Source organism: Notolepis coatsorum, assembly GCF_963971535.1.
Source record: "Notolepis coatsorum genome assembly, chromosome: 19".
Taxonomy (NCBI): Eukaryota; Metazoa; Chordata; class Actinopteri; order Aulopiformes; family Paralepididae; genus Notolepis; species Notolepis coatsorum.
In genome coordinates this window covers 59,800,845-59,828,344 of record NC_140183.1, presented here as the reverse complement: position 1 = coordinate 59,828,344, position 27,500 = coordinate 59,800,845, and the positions used below count along the sequence as shown (strand labels likewise).

At 45.2% G+C, this 27,500-nt stretch overlaps 1 protein-coding gene across 1 annotated transcript in view; it reads left to right on the top strand.

The window, feature by feature from the left end:
• Nucleotides 1-27,500, top strand: part of LOC311246516 (cyclin-dependent kinase 14-like) — a gene marked incomplete at its 3' end in the record, with an annotated part of 332,639 nt that overhangs the window by 191,944 nt on the left and 113,195 nt on the right. The window contains exons 9-11 of the mRNA XM_084336667.1: nucleotides 817-940; nucleotides 6,235-6,293; nucleotides 18,307-18,521. Coding sequence (XP_084192793.1) covers nucleotides 817-940; nucleotides 6,235-6,293; nucleotides 18,307-18,521 — 398 coding nt within the window. The remainder of the gene's footprint in view (nucleotides 1-816; nucleotides 941-6,234; nucleotides 6,294-18,306; nucleotides 18,522-27,500) is intronic.

Genomic DNA, 27,500 nt, shown 5'->3' with positions numbered 1-27,500 from the left:
ATCTGTTTGATCGCTGGTCAATAGTCCAAGTGGACCGAATGATGGGTGTGTTCTGGGGTGATAGGTCAGTATTGACATGGTGAGTAGGGTGTGTGTGTGTGTGTGTGTGTGCGTGCACACGCATATGTGTGTGTGTGCTACCATTTGTGTTTGTGTGTATGAATGTGTGTGTTTGTGTGCACCCATGTGAGTACCCATGCATGTGTGTGTGTGCGTGTGTGTGTGCGTGTGTGCTAGAATTTCTGTTTGTGTGTTTGTGTGTATGAACATGTGTGTTTGTGTGCACCCATGTGAGTGCACGCACTAATGTGTGTGTGTGTGTGCGAGAGAAAGTGTATTTTGAGGGGGTTTCATTGAGCTAATTGTAAATGAGTTTTCGGAGTTCATGCCAACTCACATTTAGATTGGAATGTAGCCATTAACCCTGCTGGTGCGATGGCGTGCTCTCATCCACATTACTACGGGGGGAAAAAACAATTCAATCTAACGGACCGAAACGGTAATGACTCAACCAGAGAGGATCCAGGCAAAGGTGAACGTTTGAAATAGGCGAAAGACAATAGAATATCGATATTGATATACAAACGCATCCAGAACACAATAGACGGACGGCCCCCTTTTATGTATCGGTTCAATCTCGTATTATGGCTTGAAGGGCAATTTGATTAGACAAAGGTCTGCAGCCGTGTACCAGGCCGGCGCCTCCCGTGGAGAGATGCATCATAGCGAATAGTATTAGAATCCCGTGGCTCATATCAGCACTGTGTAATGGATTGTATTGAACCGTATCTGTTGTGTGTCGTCTTGTGTGTCCAGCTGTTCCTGTTCCAGCTGCTGAGGGGTCTGTCCTACATCCACCAGAGGCACATCCTGCACCGCGACCTCAAGCCGCAGAACCTGCTCATCGGCGACACCGGGGAGCTCAAGCTGGCCGACTTCGGTGAGTTTGGGACGGAGCGCGTCTCGTTTTAAAGGGCTGAGGATCCCGTTTAAATTAGGGATGCACCGATCCACCGTTTTCAGTCCCGATACCGATACCTGGCTTTGGGTATCGGCCGATACCGAGTACTAGTGATGCACGATATATCGGCGGCCGATATGGCTGTTTTTTTACACATCGGTATCGGTCCGATATCAAGATAGGGCCGATATGGGCCGATATAAAGAAATTATATATATATATTTATTATTATTATTATTATTATTATTATTATTATTATTATTTTTCTTTTTTTAAATCTTTTTTCCCCTCCTTTTTTCCGATTTTTCTCCCATCCCAATGTTAGTCCTTATGCCAATTCCCAACCCCCTTCCTGGTTGTTGCGCACCCCCCCCCTACTGTTGGTCCGGGAGGCCGGAGACTGTCACATGCTTTCCTCCGACACATGTGCAGCCAGCCGGCAGCCAGCCTGGCCGCGCAGATTCTCACTGGGAGAGTGTAACGTGTGGAAGGTCACACTACCTTTCTCCAGATCCTACCCTCGCTGTGCAGGTGCCCCGACCGAACTGTAGGGGTCGCTGTCCACAACGCCCAGGACCCACCCACGGCTTCCCTCCCCCTAACTCAGCCAAACGAGTTAGTATAGCGATCAGCCCAAGCCAAGGCAATGCTGACTCTTTTTTTTAACATGTTTTGGCCTTAAATAGTTTCAAAATATCAGTCATTTCTGAAAATAAGTTACAAAAGTAAAAAAAAAAAAAGTGTATTTGATTATCATAAAAAAGTTTTTTCTATACAGAGATATCGGCATCGGTAAATATCGGTATTGGCCAGAACAGCAATATTAATATCGGTTATCGGTATCGGCCACAATTTTCACATCGGTGCATCACTACCGAGTACCGATCCGATACCCATACCATTATCTGAAATGAAGAATAAAAAATAATCTAACCCTAACTAACTTTACTGGCATGCACTTGTCCTAATATACTAACCTACACTGTAGCACTCAACACTTTGATACACATTGTTACTCAGCTGCTGTTGTGCCCTTCCTATTGACTTGTCGTACAGAACTTGTAAGTCACTTTGGATAAAAGAGTCAACTAAATGACTAAATGTAAATACCCATTGTTCAATTAATAAACTGTATGCCTCACTGTGTGGAAGGGACTGGGATCAGTCTTTTGTGCAAGGCAACATCAGGCTTTACTTAAAACATTACTTTCCTAACTTAGTGAAACTAAATGTAACAAATTAACACATAGATATAAATGTACTGAATTGTTATTTCTTATTTTATTTCTTATTATTATTATATATATATAAAAAAAGAAATTCCGCTATTTATAAAAAAAAAAAATCCGATACCCGATTCCAGCTATTTTAGTGATATCGGGACCGATATCAATATCGGATCGGTACATCCCTAGTTTAGATCCTCAGCTGAGATCTGTCAACGTCTGTACAAGGATGTTGAGGATGTTCTACGAGTCGGTGGTGGCGGGCGCTGGGGCAGCGGACTGAGAGCGGGGGACACAAACAGGCTGGATAAGCTGGTCAGGAAGGCCAGTAGCGTGGTTGGGGTGGAGCTGGACTCCCTAGCGAGGGTGGCGGAGAGGAGGAGCCTTGCTAAGCTCCAGGCCATCAGGGACAACCCCTCCCACCCACTATACACAGACTTGGCTGACACAGGGCTCTACAGTGCGACCAAATTGCTCGCATATGCCCCTATGCGAACCGTAAAAATGAATTACGCGCACGCTGTGCGAGTACAGATTACAGCCTCTCTCGTCTTTTTTTTCCTCCACTGCGAGAATCGTTAAAAAACTACAAGTCCCACATTGCACTCAAGCCAACGGTCCAATCACAGTAGAGTGACGTGACTGGTTTCATGAGAAAGAAAGCAAATGACCAATCGGAAGCTCTCATTTGGCTTGTTTACTTCCTGAAAAGCCACCATTGCGATATGCGAGAGTTTCCCGAGACATGTAACTTCTAGTCTTACCAATAGCAATATATTTTAGAACACCTAGATTTAGCGATAGCAATAGTAATATAACGTTAATGCAACAAAACGAATGCCTTGCTTTGTTAATCATAACGTTGATGCAGTAGCGTATGCCGTTGTGTTGACTGTAACGGACATGATAACAACATAACACTGTGTACACATTCAAATTGCGATAATCGATTCTAACATTTTCAAATCGATGCAGTTGAATTTTCCCCTTATGATCGATGCATTGTTACACCCCTACACCAAAGTAACTGCCGGCCCACTGTGTATGTGTGTACAGCTAACTTGGCTAGCGTTATGAACAGCAGAGGTGGGCAATAGGTCCAGCTGCAGTGCCGGACGGCCGGAGTGCAAGCGGTGTGACGTAATTGGCAGACTCGACTGTCAATCAATGGTCTACCTGACACGCAAACTCATAAACAATGTTTCTGTACTGGAGGTGTACAGTATTTCAATAGGCAACCCTGAAAGGATTATTTCTCTAGAAGAGCAACACAGCCAAAACATAGGCATTGTATGCATAAACGGGGCAAAAGCTAAAGTTAAGTGACTGTTACTTTTGTAGCAGTAGTTTGATTTGATAGTTTATTTGATAGGGACAGCACATGTTAATGAACATCAAGTACAAAATACAAAATGTAAACATGCAGGGTTGTAGCAAGAGCTAATTTACACACATGCACGCACAGTACAAATATACATTTATTTTTGAAAAAAGAAAAAATCTTTTACTTGAAATATTTTCACTGTGCTCCTAAATATTTTTGGGTGCTCCTAAATTTCTTTGTGTGCTCCTAACTTTTTTCATTTAGGAGCACCTGTGCCCCTAGTGAAAAAGGTTAGCGTAGAGCCCTGTGACAGGATGAGCATTGTTTAGTGCTAGACTAAGGCCATGGTTAGACTAGGTGTTTTTGTTTTTGTTTTGTTGCTGAATGAATACGTTTGCTGTCCCTGTTAAATAGAAATGCCGTTTTGGCAGGATAACGCGTTGCCCTACTGACAACGCTGAAATTGTGTTTCCGTTTTGGAAAAACGCCAAAACTCGCCGACAACGTGTCATGTAATCTGCGCAGAGCCGTTGTTGCTCAACGCCCATGCGCAGTAGATACCGACATCTGCGTGCCCTCACCAACGTCCGGTTTACGACAGCTGTCCCAAATAGCTGCAGCTACCATGTGTTGTCAAGTTATTGTTATAAGGACCCCAGTCCAAGCTACAACAGTCTGCATTCCCTTAACAATTGTTTGTATTGAGCCGTATTGTATTGTACCCATTCTGCAATATGTTAAATAAAGTTTACATCCATTAATTCTGCTAGCATTAATGATTGCATGAGCAGCTGGCTAACGTGAGCTCACGGAGGCATTTAAAGATGGCGGCTTGTTGATATTTTTTTGCAGGAAGAGTATTGGCACATTCAAGTTCTGATTGGTTGAAAATTGCCTTCATGTTCGCCACCTACTGCTTTGGCATTGTCCTACATCACTGTGCTCAGGAGGCAACACGAAAGTGCTCAGGTTGCAAAACAAATGTCTAACTCGGCTGTCACTACGTTGCGACGTGGAAAGTGAAACTCATCTTGAAAACGAAACAAAAACACCCTGTGTGTAACCGACACCTAACACTCCCAAGATGTAGCACTGAACGGCACAGGAAGTCCTTCATTCCAACAGCCATCAGACTTTACAATGCATCACTGTGCCTCACTGCATCACTGAGCACAGGGTGACAGTTGCCATCTTCCTGGACTTTTACTTTTAAAATAACACTGTTCAATATTACACTTACTGTACACTTACTGTAGACTTCTGTATATTTTTACTGTACATTTTATACTAGAATGTATAGATATAACATACAAAATGTGAATCCCGGACAGTACTTTGTTATTATTATCTTATTCTTATTCATGACTTTGTTCTGCTTAGGGGCTTAAGCTCTTGTTTAGTGCTGATGATCTTGTTTAGTGCTGATGATCTTGTTTAGTGCTGATGATCTTGTTTAGTGCTGATGATCTTGTTTAGTGCTGAGGATCTTGTTTAGTGCTGATGATCTTGTTTAGTGCTGATGATCTTGTTTAGTGCTGATGATCTTGTTTAGTGCTGAGGATCTTGTTTAGTGCTGATGATCTTGTTTAGTGCTGATGATCTTGTTTAGTGCTGATGATCTTGTTTAGTGCTGATGAACTTGTTTAGGGTCTCTTAGGATATTTTTGGGAATCTCACAGTTTGTTTGGATTTGAATGATCTGGGGTCACATAAAAAGGAAATGTATTCTGGATCTACCGCGATTATCTAGGCAATTCGAGAGATTAGATTCTAGATCGATATTACCCTTTGTGTTACAAAACGTATATAACGTGTGAGTTTTTCTGCTTGGCTAAGCTTGGAAATCTGTGGGATTTACGAGGGAGTTAGCGGATTATAATTGTAAGTTTGTGAGAAAGTGGAAACAATATCAAAAGACTGAAAACTGAGAGAATTGCGGTCATGGTTTGATTGAAAAGGAACATTTATTTTGGATTCATCGCTATCATCTAGGCCAGTGGTGCTCAACGTGGGGTCCTGGGAACCGCCTGGGGTCCCTGAGATGATCCCAGGGGGTCCCCGGAAAATTGGAGAATAGTTTAATTACTACAACGTATGACATATATCACGCCAGTTAGGGTACCACCTTGTGTGTACTGCACCTTGTGTATACTGTTTACTTTTACTATTACTCATAGTATACATTCAGATTCAAATGATTTATTGTCATATTTATTGTAACGTATAATATATACAGTATAACTGGCATACAGACCCTCATCTGCACCTTTGTTTACACTGTTTATTTTTCTCATATATTCTTATTCAGATCAAATTGTATTGCCTATATTTACGTCTTTCTACTATTACCCTGCCCATACGTTGGGCGTCATAGCAGCATGGAGAGGTACAGGTATGGACAGGGACCGGGTAATAGATTATAGTAGGAAGACATAAATATAGGCAATAAAAACAGTGTCAACAATATAATTAACTCTGAATATAAAAATAGGAGAAAAAATAAACGGTATGAACAATATAATTAACTCTGAATATTACTCTGAATATGATTTGAATTACAAATACATGGCCAACAGCAAAGTGAACAATATAATTAACTCTGAATATTATTTGAATCACATAACAATTTGTGGGCCCTTGACATGACGTATGTGAGGGTTTGTTTGTGTGTGGCTGTGTTTGTGTCTTTCTTCATGTGCCTGTGTGTCTGTGTTGTATGACAGACAAAGCCCACATGAAGCGGTACCATATGGCCCGGCTCTCTTCTCAGGGGGCCAGCTTTGTAAACTACCCACAAGGCCCGACTGGCTCCCCTCCTCCCCCTTACGCCTGGCACCGCAGAACCAGACAAAATGGAAACTAGATGTCCAGCATTCCCTCAAACCTGTCTCTCTCCCCTCCACTCCTCCGTCCTTTGGCCCAGCAAGGCCGGCCTCATCAATAATGCAGCCCCACTGTATTAGTGCAGCAACATTACTGTGAGGCAAATGAGAGCAGGAATAATGGTCCAAACAGCAAATGAGGAACAATGAAAATCCCCCGGCTATTATGCTGGTGTTGTGGAGCCACACTCATCAACACGCAAACACAGAGACACACACACAGAGACACACACACACACACACACACACACACACACACACACACACACACACACACACACACACACACACACACACACACACTCACTCATCAACACACACACTGACACACACACACACACACACACACACACACACACACACACACACACACACACACACACACACATTAAAACACACGCAGGAGCACAGAGACACACACACACACACACACACACACACACACACACACAAACAATACACAATACAAAACACACATTCAGCATTTTCCTAAGGGAACTAGTTTGGATGCTGATGGATGCCGACCAAGGAAGGTGTTGGGCATGGTTAAAGGTTGTGTGTGTGTGTGTGTGTGTGTGTGTGTGTGTGTGTGTGTGTGTGTGTGTGTGTGTGTGTGTGTGTGTGTGTGTGTGTGTGTGTGTGTGTGTGTGTGTGTGTGTGTGTGTGTGTGTGTGTGTGTGTGTGTGTGTGTGTGTGTGTGTGTGTGTGTGTGTGTGTGTGTGTGTGTGTCTGTGTGTGTGTGTCAGTGTGTGTGTTGATGAGTGGATGTGTGTGTGTGTGTGTCAGTGTGTCAGTGTGTGTGTTGATGAGTGAGTGTGTCTGTGTGTGTGTCAGTGTGTGTGTTGATGAGTGAGTGTGTGTGTGTGTGTGTGTGTGTGTCAGTGTGTCAGTGTGTGTGTTGATGAGTGAGTGTGTGCGTGTTTGTGTGTGTGTGTCAGTGTGTGTGTTGATGAGTGAGTTCTCAAGTTCTTTAATAGTTGTCATACAGAAGTACAGAATACTTTCATACAAAATGCTTCTTACTGTTACGCTCCAGAGACTGTGCTAGACAAGATAGTATCAAATAACATAATAACATAATATAGCATGAATTTAGAAGAAGAAAATGAGGTCACAGTGTTCGGTATAGACATATGTACAATGTTCTGAGTTACCATATAATATACAATACACAATACTATGCAGTGTACTAATGTACAGTACTATCTAGTGCAAAGCAGAAATGGGATGAGGTACAATTTTAGGTACAATTTACAGTAAGGTGTACGAGTTGTAGTGCAATCCTTCATCCATAAATATAAAGTGTGGGGAGTGGGTGCTACAGTGTGTTTGTTTAAAGTGGGTGTGTGCTATAAGTGTGTGGAGTGGGTGCTACAGTGTGTTTGTTTAAAGTGAGTGTGTGCGTGTGGATGTGTGTGCTATGTGCGTTTGGTGGTTGTTGTTGTGTAGTGTTCATTCATTGTTCGTTTAGCAGCCTGATGGCCTGGGGATAGAAGCTTCTTCTGAGTCTTTCTGTGCTCGCCTTGAGACTCCTGTATCGCTTGCCTGACCGCAGCAGTTCAAAGAGGCAGTTGTTCGGGTGACTGGAGTCTTTAATGATTCTCTTAGCCTTGCCCTTGCAACGCTTGTAGTAAATGTTCTGGAGGGTGGGGAGCCCCCCTCCAATTGTGCGTTCGGCTGAACGTGTCACTCTTTGTAGTCTGCTTTGGTCTTGTGCAGTGCTATTCCCAAACCAGGATTTGATGTTGCCGGTCAAGATGCTCTCTATTGTACATGAGTAGAAGTTCTTAAGGATCTTCTGGCTGACTTGGAACTTCCTTAGGCGCCTGAGGAAGTAGAGGCGTTGTCGTGCCTTCTTCACAACACTGTTAATGTGTGTGGTCCATGTCAAGTCCTCGGATATGTAGGCTCCGAGGTACTTAAAGCTGTTGACTCTCTCAACCGGTGCCCCGTCGATGCTGAGGGGGCTGTAGTCCTTGACCCCCGACCTCCTGAAGTCCACAATCATCTCCTTTGTTTTGCTGACGTTCAGGGAGAGGCTGTTTTCCTGGCACCATCCCGCCAGGACCTTGACCTCTTCCAGGTAGGCCCTCTCGTCGTTGGCAGAGATCAGGCCCACCACCACTGTGTCGTCAGCAAATTTGACGATTGTATTGCTACTCCGCTGAGCCACACAGTCGTGTGTGTACAGGGAGTAGAGGAGGGGACTCAGAACACAGCCCTGGGGGGCCCCTATGTTGAGGGTGATGGATGAGGAGGTGCAGTTGCCTGCTCTCACCACCTGGGGTCTGCCAGTCAGGAAGTCCAAGACCCACTGGCAGAGGTCATAGCCCAAGCCCAGGTCCCTGAGCTTGGCTATGAGTATGGAGGGGACTATGGTATTGAATGCCGAGCTGTAGTCGATGAATAGCATTCTCACATAGTTCCCCTGCCTCTTGTCCAGGTGTGATGCTGCTGTGTGCAGCACATGGGATATGGCGTCCTCCGTGGACCTGTTGGGGCGGTATGCAAATTGCAGGGGGTCCATGTTGATGGGGAGGGAGGAGCAGATGTAGCCCTTTACTAGCTTCTCGAAGCACTTCATGGCTATGGAGGTGAGAGCTACAGGGCGGTAGTCGTTGAGGCAAGCAGGCTTGGATTTTTTGGGTACAGGGATAATAGTGGACTTCTTCAGGCAGGTGGGGATGACAGCCTGTTCTAAGGACAGGTTAAATATGTCAGTGAATACTGGGGCCAGTTGGTCGGCACAGACTTTTAGGACGCGGCCGGGGATGCCGTCTGGACCTGCTGCCTTCCTGATATTCACTTTTTTAAAGGTCCGCCTCACCTCATGCTCTGTTACCCTGAACACTGCGCCTCCATCAGCAGCCGACCCCCCCCCCCCCCATTGCCGAGGCTTGTGAGCTGGTGTTGTTATTACCAGCATCAAACCTCGCATAGAAGGTATTGAGGTCATTTGCTAAGGAGATGTCACTGTTCAGTTTGAGGGAGGCGCCTTTGTAGTCTGTCATCGTTTTGAGCCCCTGCCACATAGCTCTAGAGTCAGCTTGTTCAAACTGGAGTTCAATTTTATCCCTGTAGCGTCGTTTGGCCTCTGACACAGTCCTCCTTACGTTGTATCGCGCCACCTTGTGGTCATTCATGTTGCCTGCCTCTAGGCCGTCGTTGTATGCTTTGGTGCGCTCTCTCAGAGCTTCACGGACGGATTTGTCTACCCAGGGTTTTTGATTTGGGTAAACTTTCATTTTGGTAGTGGGGATTGTTTCTTTCACCCTAGTACAAACATAGTGTGTGTGTGTCAGTGTGTCAGTGTGTGTGTTGATGAGTGAGTGTGTGTGTGTGTGTGTGTGTGTGTTGATGAGTGAGTGTGTGTGTGTGTGTGTGTGTGTGTGTGTGTGTGTGTGTCAGTGTCTCAGTGAGTGTGTGTGTGTGTGTGTGTGTGTGTGTGTGTGTGTGTGTGTGTGTGTCAGTGTCTCAGTGTGTGTGTTGATGAGTGAGTGTGTGTGTGTGTGTGTGTGTGTGTGTGTGTGTCAGTGTGTCAGTGTGTGTGTTGATGAGTGAGTGTGTGTGTGTGTGTGTGTGTGTGTGTGTGTGTGTGTGTGTGTGTGTGTGTGTGTGTGTGTGTGTGTGTGTGTGTGTGTGTGTGTGTGTGTGTGTGTGTGTGTGTGTGTGTCTGTTAGGCTGGTGTTGGTCGGGGGTTCCCTGTGGTCTTGACCTCGGCAGCAGGAATTCTAAACCCTGACAGCTGAGGACCAGATAAACAGATATACAGGAGGGATGTAGGAGGAGAGGAGAGGAGATGAGAAGAGAGGGGAGGGGAGGAGAGGAGAGGGGAGGGGAGGACAGGAGAGGGGAGGGGAGGAGAGGAGATGATGGGATAGGGGAGAGGAGAGGAGAGAAGGTGATATGAGGGGATGATGGGAGAGGGGAGAGGAGAGGAGAGAATGTGAGATGAGGGGATGGGGAGAGGAGAGGAGAGGATATGGGAGGATAGGAAAGAGGAAAGGAGACAGAGAGAAGGGAATAGAGCTGAGGTGAAGGTGAGAGACCAGCACATCCTTCGAGGAATAGCTGAGAGGCTGGGAAATGGATAGATGAGGATGGAGGGCAGGTGGGTTGGTAGAGTAGTGGGTGGAGGATGGTAGGGATGGGTGGTATGGAGGGAGGGAGAGAGAGAGATATAGATAGAGGGAGAGAGGGAGAGGGAGGGAGGGAGACAGAGAGAGAGACAGATGCATGGGTGGAGATAGAGATAGAGATAAGAGAGAGAGAGGAGGGAAGGATAGTAAAGATAGAGAGAGGGAAAGAGAGAAGGAGGGAAATAGAGTGAGATAGATAGAGAGAGATGGGGAAAGAGAGGAGGGAATGATAGTGCGATAGAGAGAGAGATAGATTAAGGGAAATAGAGAAGAGAGAGGGGGGGGTGAAGGTGAACCCCCAGATATACAGGGATTAGTGCTGAGTGGAGTGGATTGAGAGGCTGGAGAAGCAGCAGTGAGCAGGTAGACGGCGGGGAAAAGGGAGGGCTGATCTCCCGCTAGCCCCCGGTGGCCAGAGTTCAATGTCCCTGCTGGAGGATTTAGCCCTGGAGCTGATCCAGAGTCAGCCTTCTGGAGCCTCTGTGTGTTTGCTCTCTCTTTTTTTAATGAGTTTCACAAACAAAGGCGAACAAATAAGGGTCGGGAAAGCCTTGATGGCTCATATGAAGGACAGGACTAATTGAAGCCAACTAGGTGTGTGTGTGTGTGTGTGTGTGTGCGTGCGTGCACGCGCGCGCGTGTGTGTGTATATATGTCTGTGTGCAAAGTTAGTACAGTATTAGCTGCCTCCACTGTATGTGTGCACCAGTTGGAGTGTGTGTCTCTGCATGTGTGTGTGTGCGGGGGGGGTACCCACTCTCACTCACTCACTCACTCACTCACTCACTCACTCACTCACTCACTCACTCACTCACTCACTCACTCACTCACTCACTCACTCACTCACTCACTCACGCACACACACACGCACGCTGCCAAGACTGCTATTTTGTGTGCTAGCTAGCAGCAGAGAGAGAGAGGGGGTCTGGTCCGAGCGACAGCTGCTGGTGCCGCGCTGGCGACCGCGTCAGGCAGGCAGCATATGGCGTCGCATCAGCTCCTCAACACAAACACGAGCAGCCCTGCCGTGCTCCAGCGCTCCGCACCAGGGTCATTAGAGCACTTAGCGCCCGCCGGGGAGACGTACAGTACGCGCTCTGTCACGCCCGCAACGCACAGGCCATACGGCCATGCAGAATGACACCGGGAGTGTGTTGTTGAGTGAGCGCGCTGGTCGTTTTTTTCATATGTTGCCGTAATTAGAGGAGTTGTCATCAGAACAGCCTTGTGCGGTACTGAAATAATTGCGTGCACATGCGCACGTGTGTGTGTGTGTGTCGGAGTGTCTCTCTCTCTCTCTCTCTCGGACCATAGCGGCACTAAGCTCTGCCCGCAGACGCTATTTCATTCACCAATGAGAGAATATGTTAGACTGTACAGCATAATGACAATTCATTTGAATCTAATCGAATCTAATAGTTATAAAAAAAGATGTACTGTCCTGTGACAACCTCAGAAAACGATATTTATTTAAAGTTGACGTGATTGTGTCGTGGGGGAGGACGCACTGGTCAATTCTGCTGTGAAGTCGGTCTCATAATGCGTGTCTCATAACGTGTGTCTCAGAGCGTGTGTCTCATAACGTGTGTCTAATAACGTGTGTCTCATAACGTGTCAAGTCAAGTCAATTTGATTTATATAGCACATTTCCAGGCAGCGGCAGCTGGCACCAAAGTGCTTCACAGGCAGGTTGATAAAAAAACTAAATAATACGATGCAAGATATAAAATTAAAAACACAGTAAAACAATGAATGTAATAAAAACAGGTAGGACACAGTAAAGCAAAGAGGATATGAGTGCTAGGGGTCTAGTGGTGATTAAGTGGGGGGGAAGGCCAGGGAGAACAGGTAGGTTTTTAAAAGTGATTTAAAAACTTGCACGGTCTGGGCGGCCCGTATGTTGAGGGGGAGGCTGTTCCACAGTCTAGGCGCTGCGGTGGAGAAGGCTCTGTCTCCCCTAGTCTTGAGCCTAGTTCTAGGCACCACCAATAGCAGCTGGTCAGCTGATCTAAGGGATCGGTGGGGGGTGTGGCGGTGCACGAGCTTGGATAGATAGGGAGGAGCCGTGCCATTTAGTGATTTAAAAACATTTAGGGCTAATTTAAAATCTATTCTAAAGTGAACAGGCAGCCAGTGGAGCGAGGCCAGAACTGGGCTGATGTGCTTGTGTTTTTTTTGTTTTGGTGAGGAGGCACCAGTTGTAGGTGGCGAAGCAGGGATTTGTCGATGCCTGTGTAGAGGGCATTGCAATAGTCGAGACGAGTGGTGACAAAGGCATGTATCACCGTCTCTAGGTTACTTTGGGAGAGGTATGCCTTTGTCTTCGCCAGGAGTCTGAGGTGGTAAAAACTGTTTTTGACTACTGTGCTGACCTGTTTGTCGAATTTAAAATTGCTGTTGAAGATGACCCCGAGGTTCCTGACAGAGGTGGAGAGGTTTTATCAGAGTGTGTGTCTCTGAAAGTGTGTCTCATAACGTGTCTCAGAGTGTGTGTCTCTGAAAGTGTCTCATAACGTGTCTCAGAGTGTGTGTCTCTGAAAGCGTGTCTCATAACATGTGTCTCAGAGCGTGTGTCTCATAACGTGTGTCTCATAACGTGTGTCTCATAACGTGTCTCAGAGTGTGTGTCTCTGAAAGCGTGTCTCATAACGTGTGTCTCAGAGCGTGTGTCTCATAACGTGTGTCTCATAACGTGTGTCTCAGAACGTGTGTCTCTGAAAGCGTGTCTCATAATGTGTGTCTCAGAGCGTGTGTCTCGTAACGTGTCATAACGTGTCTCATAATGTGTGTCTCAGAGCATGTGTCTCATAACGTGTGTCTCAGAGCGTGTGTCTCATAACGTGTCATAACGTGTCTCAGAGCGTGTGTCTCATAACGTGTGTCTCATAGTGTGTGTCTCTGAAAGTGCGTCTCATAACGTGTGTCTCATAACGTGTGTCTAATAATGCGTGTGTTATGGTTTGAAACCGACCCCAATAGCACAACACAAGACAGGTATGAGAGTTAGCCAAAAACAGGGCATTATTTATTAAAGACAAAAAAGCGGCACTCAGCCTTTAAGGGGGTAAAACATAAAAACGTCAATGAACACAAAAAGGCGGCACTGTGCCTTTAACGGGCGAACAGGCTAAGGGACCAGGGGCACTGGAGAGGGGGACAGGGACAGAGGCCCGGAGAGGCGGGCTAGTGACAGGGACAGATGCCCAGAGAGGGGGGCTGGGGACGGGGACAGGAATCCAACGGCGGAGGCCGGGCACCGGGACAGGGGCCCGGTGAGGAGGCCCGGAACAAAGGGGCGAGCAGGCTGGGAAAAGGTCACAGGGATCCTCTTCGTCCCTACAACCGAGTAGGGCTCTGCGGCTCAGCTCTCAACAGGAATCCTCCTCCTCCAGATCAGACGCTGCCCACGGGCAATGCAGCACACATGGGGTCCGAGGGGAACGGGATGAGAACACGCCATCCTCCCGTGGAATAGGGAGCGATGGCGAGCCGGGGTCCGAGGGAGAACACGCCATCCTCCCGTGGAATAGGGAGTGATGGCGAGCCGGGGTCCGACGGAGAACACGCCATCCTCCCGTGGAATAGGGAGTGATGGCGAGCCGGGGTCCGACGGAGAACACGCCATCCTCCCGTGGAATAGGGAGCGATGGCGAGCCGGGGTCCGAGGGAGAACACGCCATCCTCCCGTGGAATAGGGAGCGATGGCGAGCCGGGGTCCGACGCCGGAGACGCGGCAGGTGATGGTAGCAACAAGATGGCACGACGTCTGGAGTGAGAACATAGGGATCCTCCCGTGGAAGTATAGAGAGCGAAGACGATGTCCCACTCCAGGAAACGGCAGTAGATGGTAGCGTACAGAACGACCCAACAAGGACTGGAGGGGAGTCTGCAATCAAGTACTCTCCCGAGCTGATCGCAAACTCCCAACAGGTGCGTGAAGTTAGAGGAGAAAAGTCCTCGCAAGGGTGGGGGCTGTTGAGGAGAGGAGACAGGGAAAAAAGGTCCAAGGACAGGCGAATCCTCACAGCGTGTCTCATAGCGTGTGTCTCATAACGTGTGTCTCAGAACGCGTGTCTCAGAGCGTGTGTCTCTCAGAGCGTGTGTCTCATAATGCGTGTATCATAGTGTGTCTCATAATGCATGTCTCATAACGTGTCTCAGAGTGTGTCTCTGAAAGCGTGTCTTATAACGTGTCTCAGAGTGTGTGTCTCTGAAAGTGTGTCTCATAACGTGTGTGTCTCATAGCGTGTGTCTCATAATGTGTGTCTCAGAGCGTGTGTCTCAGAACGTGTGTCTCAGAACGTGTCTCATAATGCGTGTCTCATAGCGTGTGTCAAGAGACAAGAGAGAGTCAAGAGTTTTCATTTGTCACGGCATACAAGCATACAGTGAAATGCGGGAGGTCATGTCTGCAGCAATTGTGCAATAATACAAGTAATAAGAATAAGACATTTGTGCAATAATACAAGTAATAAGAATAAGACATAACATGTATAATGTACATAAAGTTTACAAAAAGCATGGTAATACATGCTAAGGTCCTGCGATAGTGCAATACAATGTTAGCTACGGATGAGGCACTGGGTCTTATGTACACTACTATACAATACTATTAGGGATGCACGATATTGATTTTTTGACACCGATACCGATACCGATAACTTTATGCTCCTCAAGCCGATACCCGATATTTATTGTATTATAATATTTTTTTTAACTGTATATATATATATATATATATATATATATTTTTTTTTTATCAATTTTTTTTTTAGTATTTATAAGCTCCGACGTCATCGGTACTGCTATCGGTACTCGAGAAATTATGGAGTTTTTTTTTAGGAATTTAAACGTTGCAAACTAATCTTGTTGGCCGTTGTCTATTATCTCTCCTGCCTCTGTCTCTGCCTGCGAGCGGGCTCCCTCCCACACACACACACTCACTCACACACACACACACACACTCACTCACACGGGTGCTGCGCTGCCGACTCAGTACAGACAGCTCTGCTCTCATAATGGCGCAGAACGAAATGTTCAAAAGTCTGGGTCTATTTTACTAAAGTCGATGCTGACAACGCTCGTTGCCACAAGTGCAACAAGACATTTGCCAGTAATGTATAAGCGCTGGTACTTGTCAATGTGGCTGGCGGGGAGATAACGTTAGCTCCGAGTAGAGTAATGGCTGACAATCTGGAGGTAAATAAACGAACGAGAGCTTCTGATTGGTGGTAAGAAGAAGAGGTGGGTGCAAGCCGTGGGACGTAATTGGCAGATCGACTGTCTGTCTCCGAATGTAACGTGACTACGTCACAGCCAAGAAAGGGAGCGCTCGATTTGTGAAAAACTCCCTGTTCCTAAACCACACGCTATCAGTTTTACCACAGTACTGGCAAAACGGGAGGAGGCTATAATAAAAACAAGCGCCCTTCATCCAAATCCACCCACACCGGATTTCTTTTAACCAAAAAATGTATTATATGTTATCGGAGCTATCAATAACGTTATCGAGTTTATCGGGATGACGTCATAATTGCTGATATCGGCCCGATAATTATCGGCCCGATAATTATCGTGCATCCCTAAATACTATACTATACAATCTACAGTTATACTATATATACTTGTGCTATCTTGCTACTGTATATCCATCTATTTACTATACAAGAACCACTCCCGTTCTTTTTTTTTTCTTTTTTTTGTATTGACCTTTTCATTGTGTAAAGTGACCGTTGAGTGTGAGCGTGTGCAGCATGTGTGTGTGTGTGTGTGTTCATGCTAAAGTGACTGTTAGTGTGTGAGCGTATACAGTATGTGTGTTGTGTGTGTTCTCATGCGTGCTTGTGTGTGGAGAGTTCAGTGTTCAAGACTCTGATGGCCTGGGGGAAGAAGCTGAGCCAAAGTCTCTCTGCCCTAGTTGCTGGTGTGCGCAGGCGTTTGCCTGACTGCAGCAGCTTGAACAGGCTGTTGTTGGGGTGGTGAGGGTCTTTCATTATTCTGCAGGCTCTGGATTTGGATCTGGATTATATAAGACCTGCAGGGGTGGTAGTGCAATACCCGTAGTACGCTCTGCTGAGCGCACCACTCTCTGTAGGACCTTCTTGTCCTGTGCCTTGCTGTTTCCATACCAGGCAGTGATGTTTCCAGTCAAGATGTTCTCTACAGCTCCGGAGTAGAAGGACTGGAGTATCTTCCCCGATACTCTGAACTTCCTTAACTGTCTCAGGTGGTAGAGGCTAGGCTTGGGCGGTATGACGGTATTACGGTATACCACGGTATTTAGAAATACCGACGGTATTGAAAATCAATACCATCAAAATCACAGTTGGGTTTCAGTTTATATTACACTGAAACGGAGTTTCGACAGGGACGGCATTGGGTTTCGGTTTCTATTACACTGAAACGGAGTTTCGACAGGGACGGCATTGGTTGTAGTGCACACACAGCACGTGCCAGCAGAGGGCAGGGGAGGCAGTCCGTCTTTCCCGCACATAGCTGAGCTGAGCAAGATGGCGGCAGCATGTCAAACAAGAGCTAAACTTTTCTGCACACACTGTCGCATTTGGACAATTAAAGGACTCTGTTCGGATCTAAGCAAAACCCTCGCCACGACTCGACTCGCCAGTGACTTCATCCAGCACAACGAGAGACAGAGGCACTTCTTTGGGAATGTAATATAAAACGGGGTGAGTGAGTGTTGACATTTTGTAATCCTAATGCAACTGGCTCACGTTGATACCTGGATGGTGCCGGCTAACTAGCTACCGTTAGCTCACGTTGATACCTGGATGGTGCCGGCTAACTAGCTACCGTTAGCTCACGTTGATACCTGGATGGTGCCGGCTAACTAGCTACCGTTAGCTCACGTTGATACCTGGATGGTGCCGGCTAACTAGCTACCGTTAGCTCACGTTGATACCTGGATGGTGCCGGCTAACAGTAACTAGCTACTGTTAGCTCACGTTGATACCTGGATGGTGCCGGCTAACTAGCTACCGTTAGTTCACGTTGATACCTTGATGGTGCCGGCAGTGGCTACCGTTCTGTGATTTGTTTACTTCGAGGTTGAAGAAAGTGCACTTTCAGGTTGAAAGAACGGCCCTAATATCAACGTGTTTCAATATAAGCGAGCGTTTATAATACCCCCCCCCCCACCCCCCGCGCTGATGAAAATGAAAGTCATACTGTCATATACCGTATACCGGGGTATTATGTCAGCAAGGTATGATGGTATGAAAAAAATTATACCGCCCAAGCCTAGTAGAGGTGCTGCTTCGCCTTCTTTATGTGTGTTGTCCATGTCAGGTCTTCTGAGATGTGGACCCCCAGGTACTTAAAGCTGCTCACCCTGTCCACGGTAGCCCCGTTTATCCACAGTGGTGTGTGTGTCCCCTGCCGTGTTCTCCTACAATCCACGATCAGCTCCTCATAACGCGTGTCTCATAACTTGTCTCATATAACGTGTGTCCCATAGCGTGTGTCTCAGAACGTGTGTCTCAGAATGTGTGTCTCAGAACGTGTGTCTCAGAATGTGTGTCTCATAACGTGTGTCTCAGAATGTGTGTCTCATAATGCGTGTCTCATCACGTGCGTTTCAGAGCATGTGTCTCAGAGTGTGTGTCTCTGAAAGCGTGTCTCAATGATTGTCTCATAGTGTGTGTCTCAGAGTGTGTGTCTCATAACATGTGTCTCTGAAAGCGTGTCTCATAACGCGTGTCTCATCATAACGCATGTCTCAGAGCGTGTATCCCATAATGTGTGTCTCAGAACACAGGTATCAGAACACAGGTATCAGAACACAGGTCTCAGAACAGGTCTCAGAACACAGGTCTCAGAACACAGGTCTCAGAACAGGTCTCAGAACACGGGTCTCAGAACGCCTCAGAGCCGACAGCTGCTGGAGATAATGATGCGTGAGGAGAGAGGAGGCCATGTGACGATAGAGCTGCAGGAATCTGCTCGGAACGTCGCAGGCATCCGGAGGCCGCTGTAGCTGCTCCCCAGTGAGCCGTTACACCCACAGGCCCAGGGTGGGGAGGGGTGTGTGTGTGTGTGTGTGTGTGTGCGTGTGTAGGTGTGTGTGTGTGTGTGTGTAGGTGTGTGTGTACTGTATATGTAGTGATGCACCGATGTGAAAATTGTGGCCGATACCGATAACCGATATTAATATTGCTGTTCTGGCCGATACCGATATTTACCGATGTCGATATCTCTGTATAGAAAACACTTTTTTATGATAATAAAATAAAGAGCTATTTTCCAAAACGAATTTTGTTTGTACTTTTGTAACTTATTTTCAGAAATGACTGATATATTGAGGGCCAAAACAAGTAAAAAAAAGAAAAATATACATTTATTTAAATTTTCTTTAGTATCGGTTCATATCGCCCCTATCTTGATATCGGACCGATACCGATGTGTAAAAAAACGGCCATATCGGCCGATATTATATCGGCGGCCGATATATCGAGCATAACTATGTACAGTATATGTGTGCGCCCAAATGATCACACCACAATATTGTCTTGAGTTTTGATGGTGTTGGGGGGCGACAGTGGCTAAGGAGGTAGAGCAGGTCGTCTGGTAATCGGAAGGTTGCCGGTTCGATTCCGGCTCCTCCCTGGCAGCGTGTCGAGGTAAATGGTAAATAGTTGCATTTATATTTATATATTCTGTATTGTATATATGTATATTGACTGAACATTCCCTTACTTACCTTTTACTTACTTCTTAATTACTTTTTTTTACTTACTTTTTTTTACTGTATGTAGCACACTCAGGGGCTCATACAGAAACAAGCATTTCATCATAAAGTATTCTGTATTTTGTTGTGACAAATAATAAACAAACTTGAAACTTGAAACTTGAAACTATATAGCAGTTTACAGCTTTACAATTTCTTCCTCACATTTTACCCATTCACTCACACATTCACACACTGACACTGGTGGCAACCTGCTCGTCGAAGCAGTTCGGGGTTATGTGTCTTTGCTCAAGGACACTTCGACACGCTGCACGGGAGGACCGGGAATCGAACCCGTGGAACTTCCGGATTACCAGACAACTGCTCCACCTCCCGAGCCACTGTCGCCCCCAAGTGTCCTTGAGCAAGACACTTAACCCTTAACTGCTCCCGATGAGCAGGTTGGCACCTTCCATGTGAATGAACCAGTGAACGTGAGGCATCAAGTTGTAAAGCATTTTGGATAAAAGCTGTTATATATATAAACGCACATCTACCGGTATAGTTTTCCAGTACAATTTTTTTTTTTTTTTTTTTTTTTTAAACATAACATACATTTAGATACACAAGCATTAACAGTAAATATCCTAAGTAAATCACAGGATTATACATTTCAAATCAATATAAATGTAGTTTATGGGATATATATACCTAATACTTGCAATCCAATCCAATACATACATATGCTCTTGCTCGCTCTCCCCCCCCGGACCCCCACTTGGATAATCCATCCATTATCATTCGTTTCTAACCAGGAACTACACTTCATATGCTAGCTTTTATTCTCTCCACCACTTCTAACCAAATTGCAATGTTAGTTTCACTGATACCTAAAATTCTTGCTGTAGATATCTCTAGATAAATCACATCGAGATAGGTAAGAATCCATACCTTCCGGCAAATTTTTTCCGGTTGAATCCATCGTGAAGCTATCAGCTTTTTAGCAGCTGTAAGACCGGATAAAACTAGTCTCTTTAGCTGTATAGGGTAGGGATGGGAATCGAAAACCGGTTCCCGTTGGGAACCGGTTCCTAATTGGCCGATGCCTGGAACCGTGTGGCTCCTGTGACTTTCGATTCCCTTAACGCTGCCAGGTTTTTCCTACAGTTGCGCGCGTTAGCATGTAGCCATGGCAGACTCTATTTGATTCCTTAAGGGCTCGAAATTGCCTGGCTTTTGGTCATATGCTCCCGAAATGCTCCCGCTGTTTGGCTACTTCTATGTGCAGTGAAAACTACTTGAATGCTTTCATTGATTTAGTTTAGGGTGAGCTAAAATTAGCCGCGGAGCTATCGCTAGCTAACGTGAGCTAACGCTATTTAATCAAGCTCACAAAGAGAGATAAACAGCTGACAGCGGATAGTACAGGTACAAATACAATAAAACAGCGGGTGGGGACTGTTCTGTAAACATTGTACTCTTTAGTTCACATATAATAAGAGCCGGATTGTTTATTTACTAAGTCCGTCAGACAGGAAGTACCATGGTGCAACATACAAATGTGTCCGTGTAGCAACACAAGCCAATACCTACAGGACAGGGGCCCGGGGAGGGAGCTCTGTGTGTCTGTGTGTGTGTGTGTGTGTGTGTGTGTGTGTGTGTGTGTGTGTGTGTGTGAGACAGAAGTCAGAGGAATAACGACTGTTATTCAATAGATTAAATTAGTTTAAGAATAAAAAAATAAATACATTTTAAGAGAATCTCAAATACATTATTTTATTTAAGTGTAGGCTATAGTTAATGTTTTATTTTTTACAGTTTTTGTATTTTTCTGACATGGTAAATGGCTGCTTTTTTATATAGCGCTTTTATCCAAAGCGCTTTACAATTTGTTCCTTACATTTTACCCAATCACTCACACATTCACACAACGACGGCGCAGGCAACCATGCAAGGTGCCAACCTGCTCATCGGGAGCAGTTAGGGGTTAAGTGTCTTGCTCAAGGACACATCGACACGCTGCCCGGGAGGAGCGGGAATCGAACCGGGAACCTCCGGATTGCCAGACGACTGCTCTACCTCCCGAGCCACTCGCCCCTGACATGGGGGCTCAACAATAAATGACAATCAGAAATGTCAAGTTGCATGTTGTTATTCTAACCAGCTTAGTTCTGTTGCATTTCCAATTTATTTATTTAAATTATAAATTGATCAGGTATCGATAAGAGAATCGATAAAGAATCGAATCGATAAGCAGAATCGATAATGGAATCGTATCGATAAAATCCTATCAATTCCCATCCCTAGTATAGGGGCTGCATACTGAAAGACATCATTCAACAGCAATACAGAGGGATGTACAGGTATATTCAGAAGTAATAATTCTGATTTTGAGTTTTCCAGTACAAATTACGTTGTATGATGTATTTTTTCTTTATGTATTTACCTTGTATTACAATTGTCATGTTCCTATTTCATTCAAAATGGTCTATTTTATTTTGCTTTTCGATACTGCTGCAAGGAATCTTTTTTTGATTAAAGGAAAACTCCAACATTTTGGGAAATTAGCTTATTTGGCATCACCGGGAGTTAGACAAGAAGATACATACCCTTTTTCTTCTCTGTGCATGCAGTAGGAATAGGAAGACACGCACCGTTAGCCTAGCTTAGCGTCAGTCACTGGAAGTAGGTTCCTCCATTAGCCTAGTTCCCAACGTCTTCCTACTCCTACTGCATGCACAGAGAAGAAAAAGGTATGTATGTACTGTATCTTCTTGTCTAACTCCAGGGTAGATGGCAAATAAGCAAATTTCCCAAAATGTTGGAGTTTTCCTTTAACTTAAAAATACAGTATGTATCTTTATATATTCAGTATACTGTACCTTCCAGCCATATGCTAATACATTGTGAATAATACATGTGACATCACAGGTAATGCAAACATAATTCCGGCTAATATGCGGTGAAAATCGGCTCTTAAAAAGTAAAGCTCAGAAGCTGTATCCTTCCAACCAAACACACGATACTCAGAATATCAATTTCTCCTGATTTGCTTCACCTTCTTTCATATCTACAGACTTGTGTGTGTGTGTGTGTGTGTGTGTGTGTGTGTGTGTGTGTGTGTGTGTGTGTGTGTGTGTGTGTGTGTGTGTGCGTGCGTGCATCCGTGCGTGCATGTGTGTGTGTGTGTGTGTGTGTGTGTGTGTGTGTGTGTGTGGATATTTAGAGGTTGCACATGGTTTTTTGAAGTCTATGAGAGGAATCAAGGGTACTACCGCGGGTGTGTGTGTTCGCGTGTTCGTACGTGTGTGTATGCATTTTTACGTGTTTATGTGTGTGTGTACGTGTGTGTATCGTCCCTCTCCTCAGAGCAGGCAGAAATGGACGGTTGGGTTTCAAGCAGCAGCGTTTGGAGACATCAATGTATCTGTTTGTTGTTGCACACAGAGCAGGTAATGGACTGGGATGGGATTCTTTAATGTGGATCTCATTACAGTCCACTTTGTGTTGGGAAATGGACTGGGACGACAGCAGGTGGTGGCTGCACAGTGCACACACACACACACACACACACACACACACACACACACACACACACACACACACACACACACACACACACACACACACACACACACACACACACACACACACACACACACACACACACACACACACACACACACACACACACACACACACACACACACACACAAGTCTGTAGATATGAAAGAAGGTGAAGCAAATCAGGAGAAATTGATATTCCGAGTATCGTGTGTTTGGTGAGTGAGCTTCTGAGCTTTACTTTTTAAGAGCCGATTTTCACCGCATATTAGCCGGAATTACATTTGCATTACCTGTGATGTCACACGTATTATTCACAATGTATTAGCATATTATTCATTGGGCACATGTTGTCGGTTGAGGACATATCTTAATCTCCGCAGTGCGGCCCTGTGGTGTGTGGAGCGCCTGGCTGGGGATCAGCGCTGTTAGCGAATGCCGTTTTCCTTTCAAGTCAGATTTATTCACACATGGAGGCACAGTGTCTTTGATAAAGTGTCATGTCTTTCATTAGTATAAGTTAGATTACTGTTGGAGTGGACAGATGATGTTAGACAGACCATCAATCCTCTAGTCTACGGTTCCTCTTCCAGACCATTAGTGGTCCTCTAGTGGTCCTCTAGTGGGCCTCTATACTGATATTCTATACGCTCCTTTAGTGGTCCTCTAGTGGGCCTCTATACTGATATTCTATACGCTCCTTTAGTGGTCCTCTAGTGGGCCTCTATACTGATATTCTATACTGTCCTCTAGTGGTCCTCTAGTGGGCCTCTATACTGATATTCTATACGGCCCTTTAGTGGTCCTCTAGTGGGCCTCTATACTGATATTCTATACTGTCCTCTAGTGGTCCTCTAGTGGTCCTCTAGTGGGCCTCTATACTGATATTCTATACTGTCCTCTAGTGGTCCTCTAGTGGTCCTCTAGTGGGCCTCTATACTGATATTCTATACTGTCCTCTAGTGGTCCTCTAGTGGGCCTCTATACTGATATTCTATACGGCCCTTTAGTGGTCCTCTAGTGGGCCTCTATACTGATATTCTATACTGTCCTCTAGTGGTCCTCTAGTGGGCCTCTATACTGATATTCTATACGGTCCTTTAGTGGTCCTCTAGTGGGCCTCTATACTGATATTCTATACTGTCCTTTAGTGGTCCTCTAGTGGGCCTCTATACTGATATTCTATACGGTCCTCTAGTGGTCCTCTAGTGGGCCTCTATACTGATATTCTATACTGTCCTTTAGTGGTCCTCTAGTGGGCCTCTATACTGATATTCTATACTGTCCTTTAGTGGTCCTAGTCTAGTGGGCCTCTATACTGATATTCTATACGGTCCTTTAGTGGTCCTCTAGTGGGCCTCTATACTGATATTCTATACGCTCCTTTAGTGGTCCTCTAGTGGGCCTCTATACTGATATTCTATACGGTCCTCTAGTGGTCCTCTAGTGGGCCTCTAGTGGGCCTCTATACTGATATTCTATACGGTCCTCTAGTGGTCCTCTAGTGGGCCTCTATACTGATATTCTATACGGTCCTCTAGTGGTCCTCTAGTGGGCCTCTATACTGATATTCTATACGGTCCTCTAGTGGTCCTCTAGTGGGCCTCTAGTGGGCCTCTATACTGATATTCTATACGGTCCTCTAGTGGTCCTCTATTGATTTGGTCCTATATACTAGTCCTCCATTGGTCCTTTACTGATCCTCTGCTGATCCTCGACTGGCCTCTCCAGTCCACAGGCTTTAGGTGAGACTGCATTAGCAGGGGGCTGTCTGGTGAAGGATGCTCGTCCTGATGCTAGATTACATTAGCAGGGGGCTGTCTGGTGAACGATGCTCGTCCTGATGCTAGACCACATTAGCAGGGGGCTGTCTGGTGAACGATGCTCGTCCTGATGCTAGACCACATTAGCAGGGGGCTGTCTGGTGAACGATGCTCGTCCTGATGCTAGATTACATTAGCAGGGGGCTGTCTGGTGAAGGATGCTCGCCCTGATGCTAGACTACATTAGCAGGGGGCATTCTTTGCATTCTTTCATTTATTTGCATTCATCTAAAGAATTTTGGACCTTATGGTGTTCTTGTTCTGTTCTTGACTTATTGTTATGTTTTCTTCTTGACTTGTTTAAAGAAGACCTGTACGGCCCATGGGGACATTAACGTGTGTTGTCGGGCCTTATAAATAAATTTGATTTGATTTGATTTGATTTGATTTGATTTGATTTGATTTGATTTGATTTGATTTGATTTGATTTGGCTGTGTCTGGTGAAGGATGCTCGTCCTGATGCTAGACCACATTAGCAGGGGGCTGTCTGGTGAAGGATGCTCGTCCTGATGCTAGACCACATTAGCAGGGCTGTGTCTGGTGAGGGATGCTCGTCCTGATGCTAGATTACATTAGCAGGGGGCTGTCTGGTGAACGATGCTCGTCCTGATGCTAGATTACATTCGCAGGGGGCTGTCTGGTGAAGGATGCTCGCCCTGATGCTAGACCACATTAGCAGGGCTGTGTCTGGTGATACTACATTAGCCTGATGCTAGTCACAGAGTGCTTGTTAGTTAGCCTGTTTGCATAGTATTACATGTTTGTATAATCAATGTGAAAGTCAGACACTCACCATCAGACACAAAGACATGCTTCCACTGTTAACTCACAACACACACACACACACGCACACACACACACACACACACACACACACACACACACACACACACACACACACACACACACACACACACACACACACACACACACACACACACACACACTCATACACACTCACAGAACCCCGCTTACACCAGACTTAATTTATTTAGAATAAAACAGTCTTCATTAACATCTCGGCGCACGTGAAGATGTTAATATGTAGAATCTCTTTGCATTAAGAAGCTGGAGAAATATTGGCTCCACACGGCGGGGCGATTCTATCTCAACCAGCCATAAATTATCTGCCTGGCACATGCAATTCATTATCGCCACCACACCCGGCCTGGAAGATTACTTGCAAAACCGTATCAAACTTTAACTCCCCCCCCCCCCTCCTCTGTACATCTACAGAGGCTTGTGTTTAATACCTGGAGAATCTGAGATCGAAGGTGTTATTAACTTTTTCACGATTGGGCATTAATCATCATATCTGTGACTGGGATGATGAAAGAGGAGTCTGACACGCCAGTTAATTGTATCCTCTAGTAACCAAGCAAATGGCACACTTTTGTGTCATATGTGCTTCTTATCTTTACTGGCCGTGGAATGAAGACAAACGCTCGTTATTTATCAAAAATGATGATTTGTTTGGCGAAGCTTGTTCTCTCCGTGTTGATTTATTGCGAAGGATATTGTTCATGACCGAACGCTTTTTAGAGTTTAAGATTAGATTAGATTAGATTAAATTAAAATGTATTGTGATTATACAGCACAAGTACAGTACAATGAAAATAAGTTTGGCATCCAACCTGAGTGCAAATGTAACAGTAAAGTGCAATAGTAATATACAACGTACCGGTGATTGAACTGGGTACAATTAAATATATAAATTAGTACTACTGAGTCATAGTGCTAATCAGATGTATGTACATTGTACAGAGTTGTAGTATTAATATGTACAGTGATACAGGTATAAAGAGACTATGGTAGTAAGTCATACTGGCCAGCAGCGTAACTAGTACGAGTAAGTAAGGGATATGTTCAGATATAGATATAGTATCTCTACAGACATGCAAAAAGGATTATTATGCAGGTATGTACAGACAGATGAAGATATATAAGAATAAATATATACATATACGGTATATACAGCATTATTGTAAATGCTATCATACAGAGTTATATGGGTTATATGCATGTGTATAAGTAGGCATATAGAAGGATTATGTGCAGGTGTATAAGTAGGCATATAGAAGGATTATGTGCAGGTGTATAAGTAGCTATATAGAAGGACTATGTGCAGGTGTATAAGTAGGTATATAGAAGGGTTATATACATGTGTATAAGTAGCTATATAGAAGGAGTATGTGCAGGTGTATAAGTAGCTATATAGAAGGAGTATGTGCAGGTGTATAAGTAGCTATATAGGAGGATTATATACAGGTGTATAAGTAGCTATATAGAAGGAGTATGTGCAGGTGTATAAGTAGCTATATAGAAGGAGTATGTGCAGGTGTATAAGTAGATATATAGAAGGAGTATGTGCAGGTGTATAAGTAGCTATATAGAAGGAGTATGTGCAGGTGTATAAGTAGATATATAGAAGGAGTATGTGCAGGTGTATAAGTAGCTATATAGAAGGAGTATGTGCAGGTGTATAAGTAGCTATATAGAAGGAGTATGTGCAGGTGTATAAGTAGCTATATAGAAGGAGTATGTGCAGGTGTATAAGTAGCTATATAGAAGGAGTATGTGCAGGTGTATAAGTAGCTATATAGAAGGAGTATGTGCAGGTGTATAAGTAGGTATATAGAAGGATACGATCAGATTAACTTCGACTGAACTTCAAAGAGCACCAGGTGGACGGGGGATGTTTTACTCCCTCTCGCTTCCCCCGGGGAGCGGTCTCTTCCTCTCCTCTCATCCCCCTCTCTTTGGTCTCTTCCTCTCCTCCCATCCCCCCCCCTCTCTTTGGTCTCTGCTGCGTGTGACCCCCGGCGTTGCTGTGGGGACGAGGCGCTGATGTATAATTCACGTTGACCTTCATCGCAGCGGCTACCTGCGCAGGACGG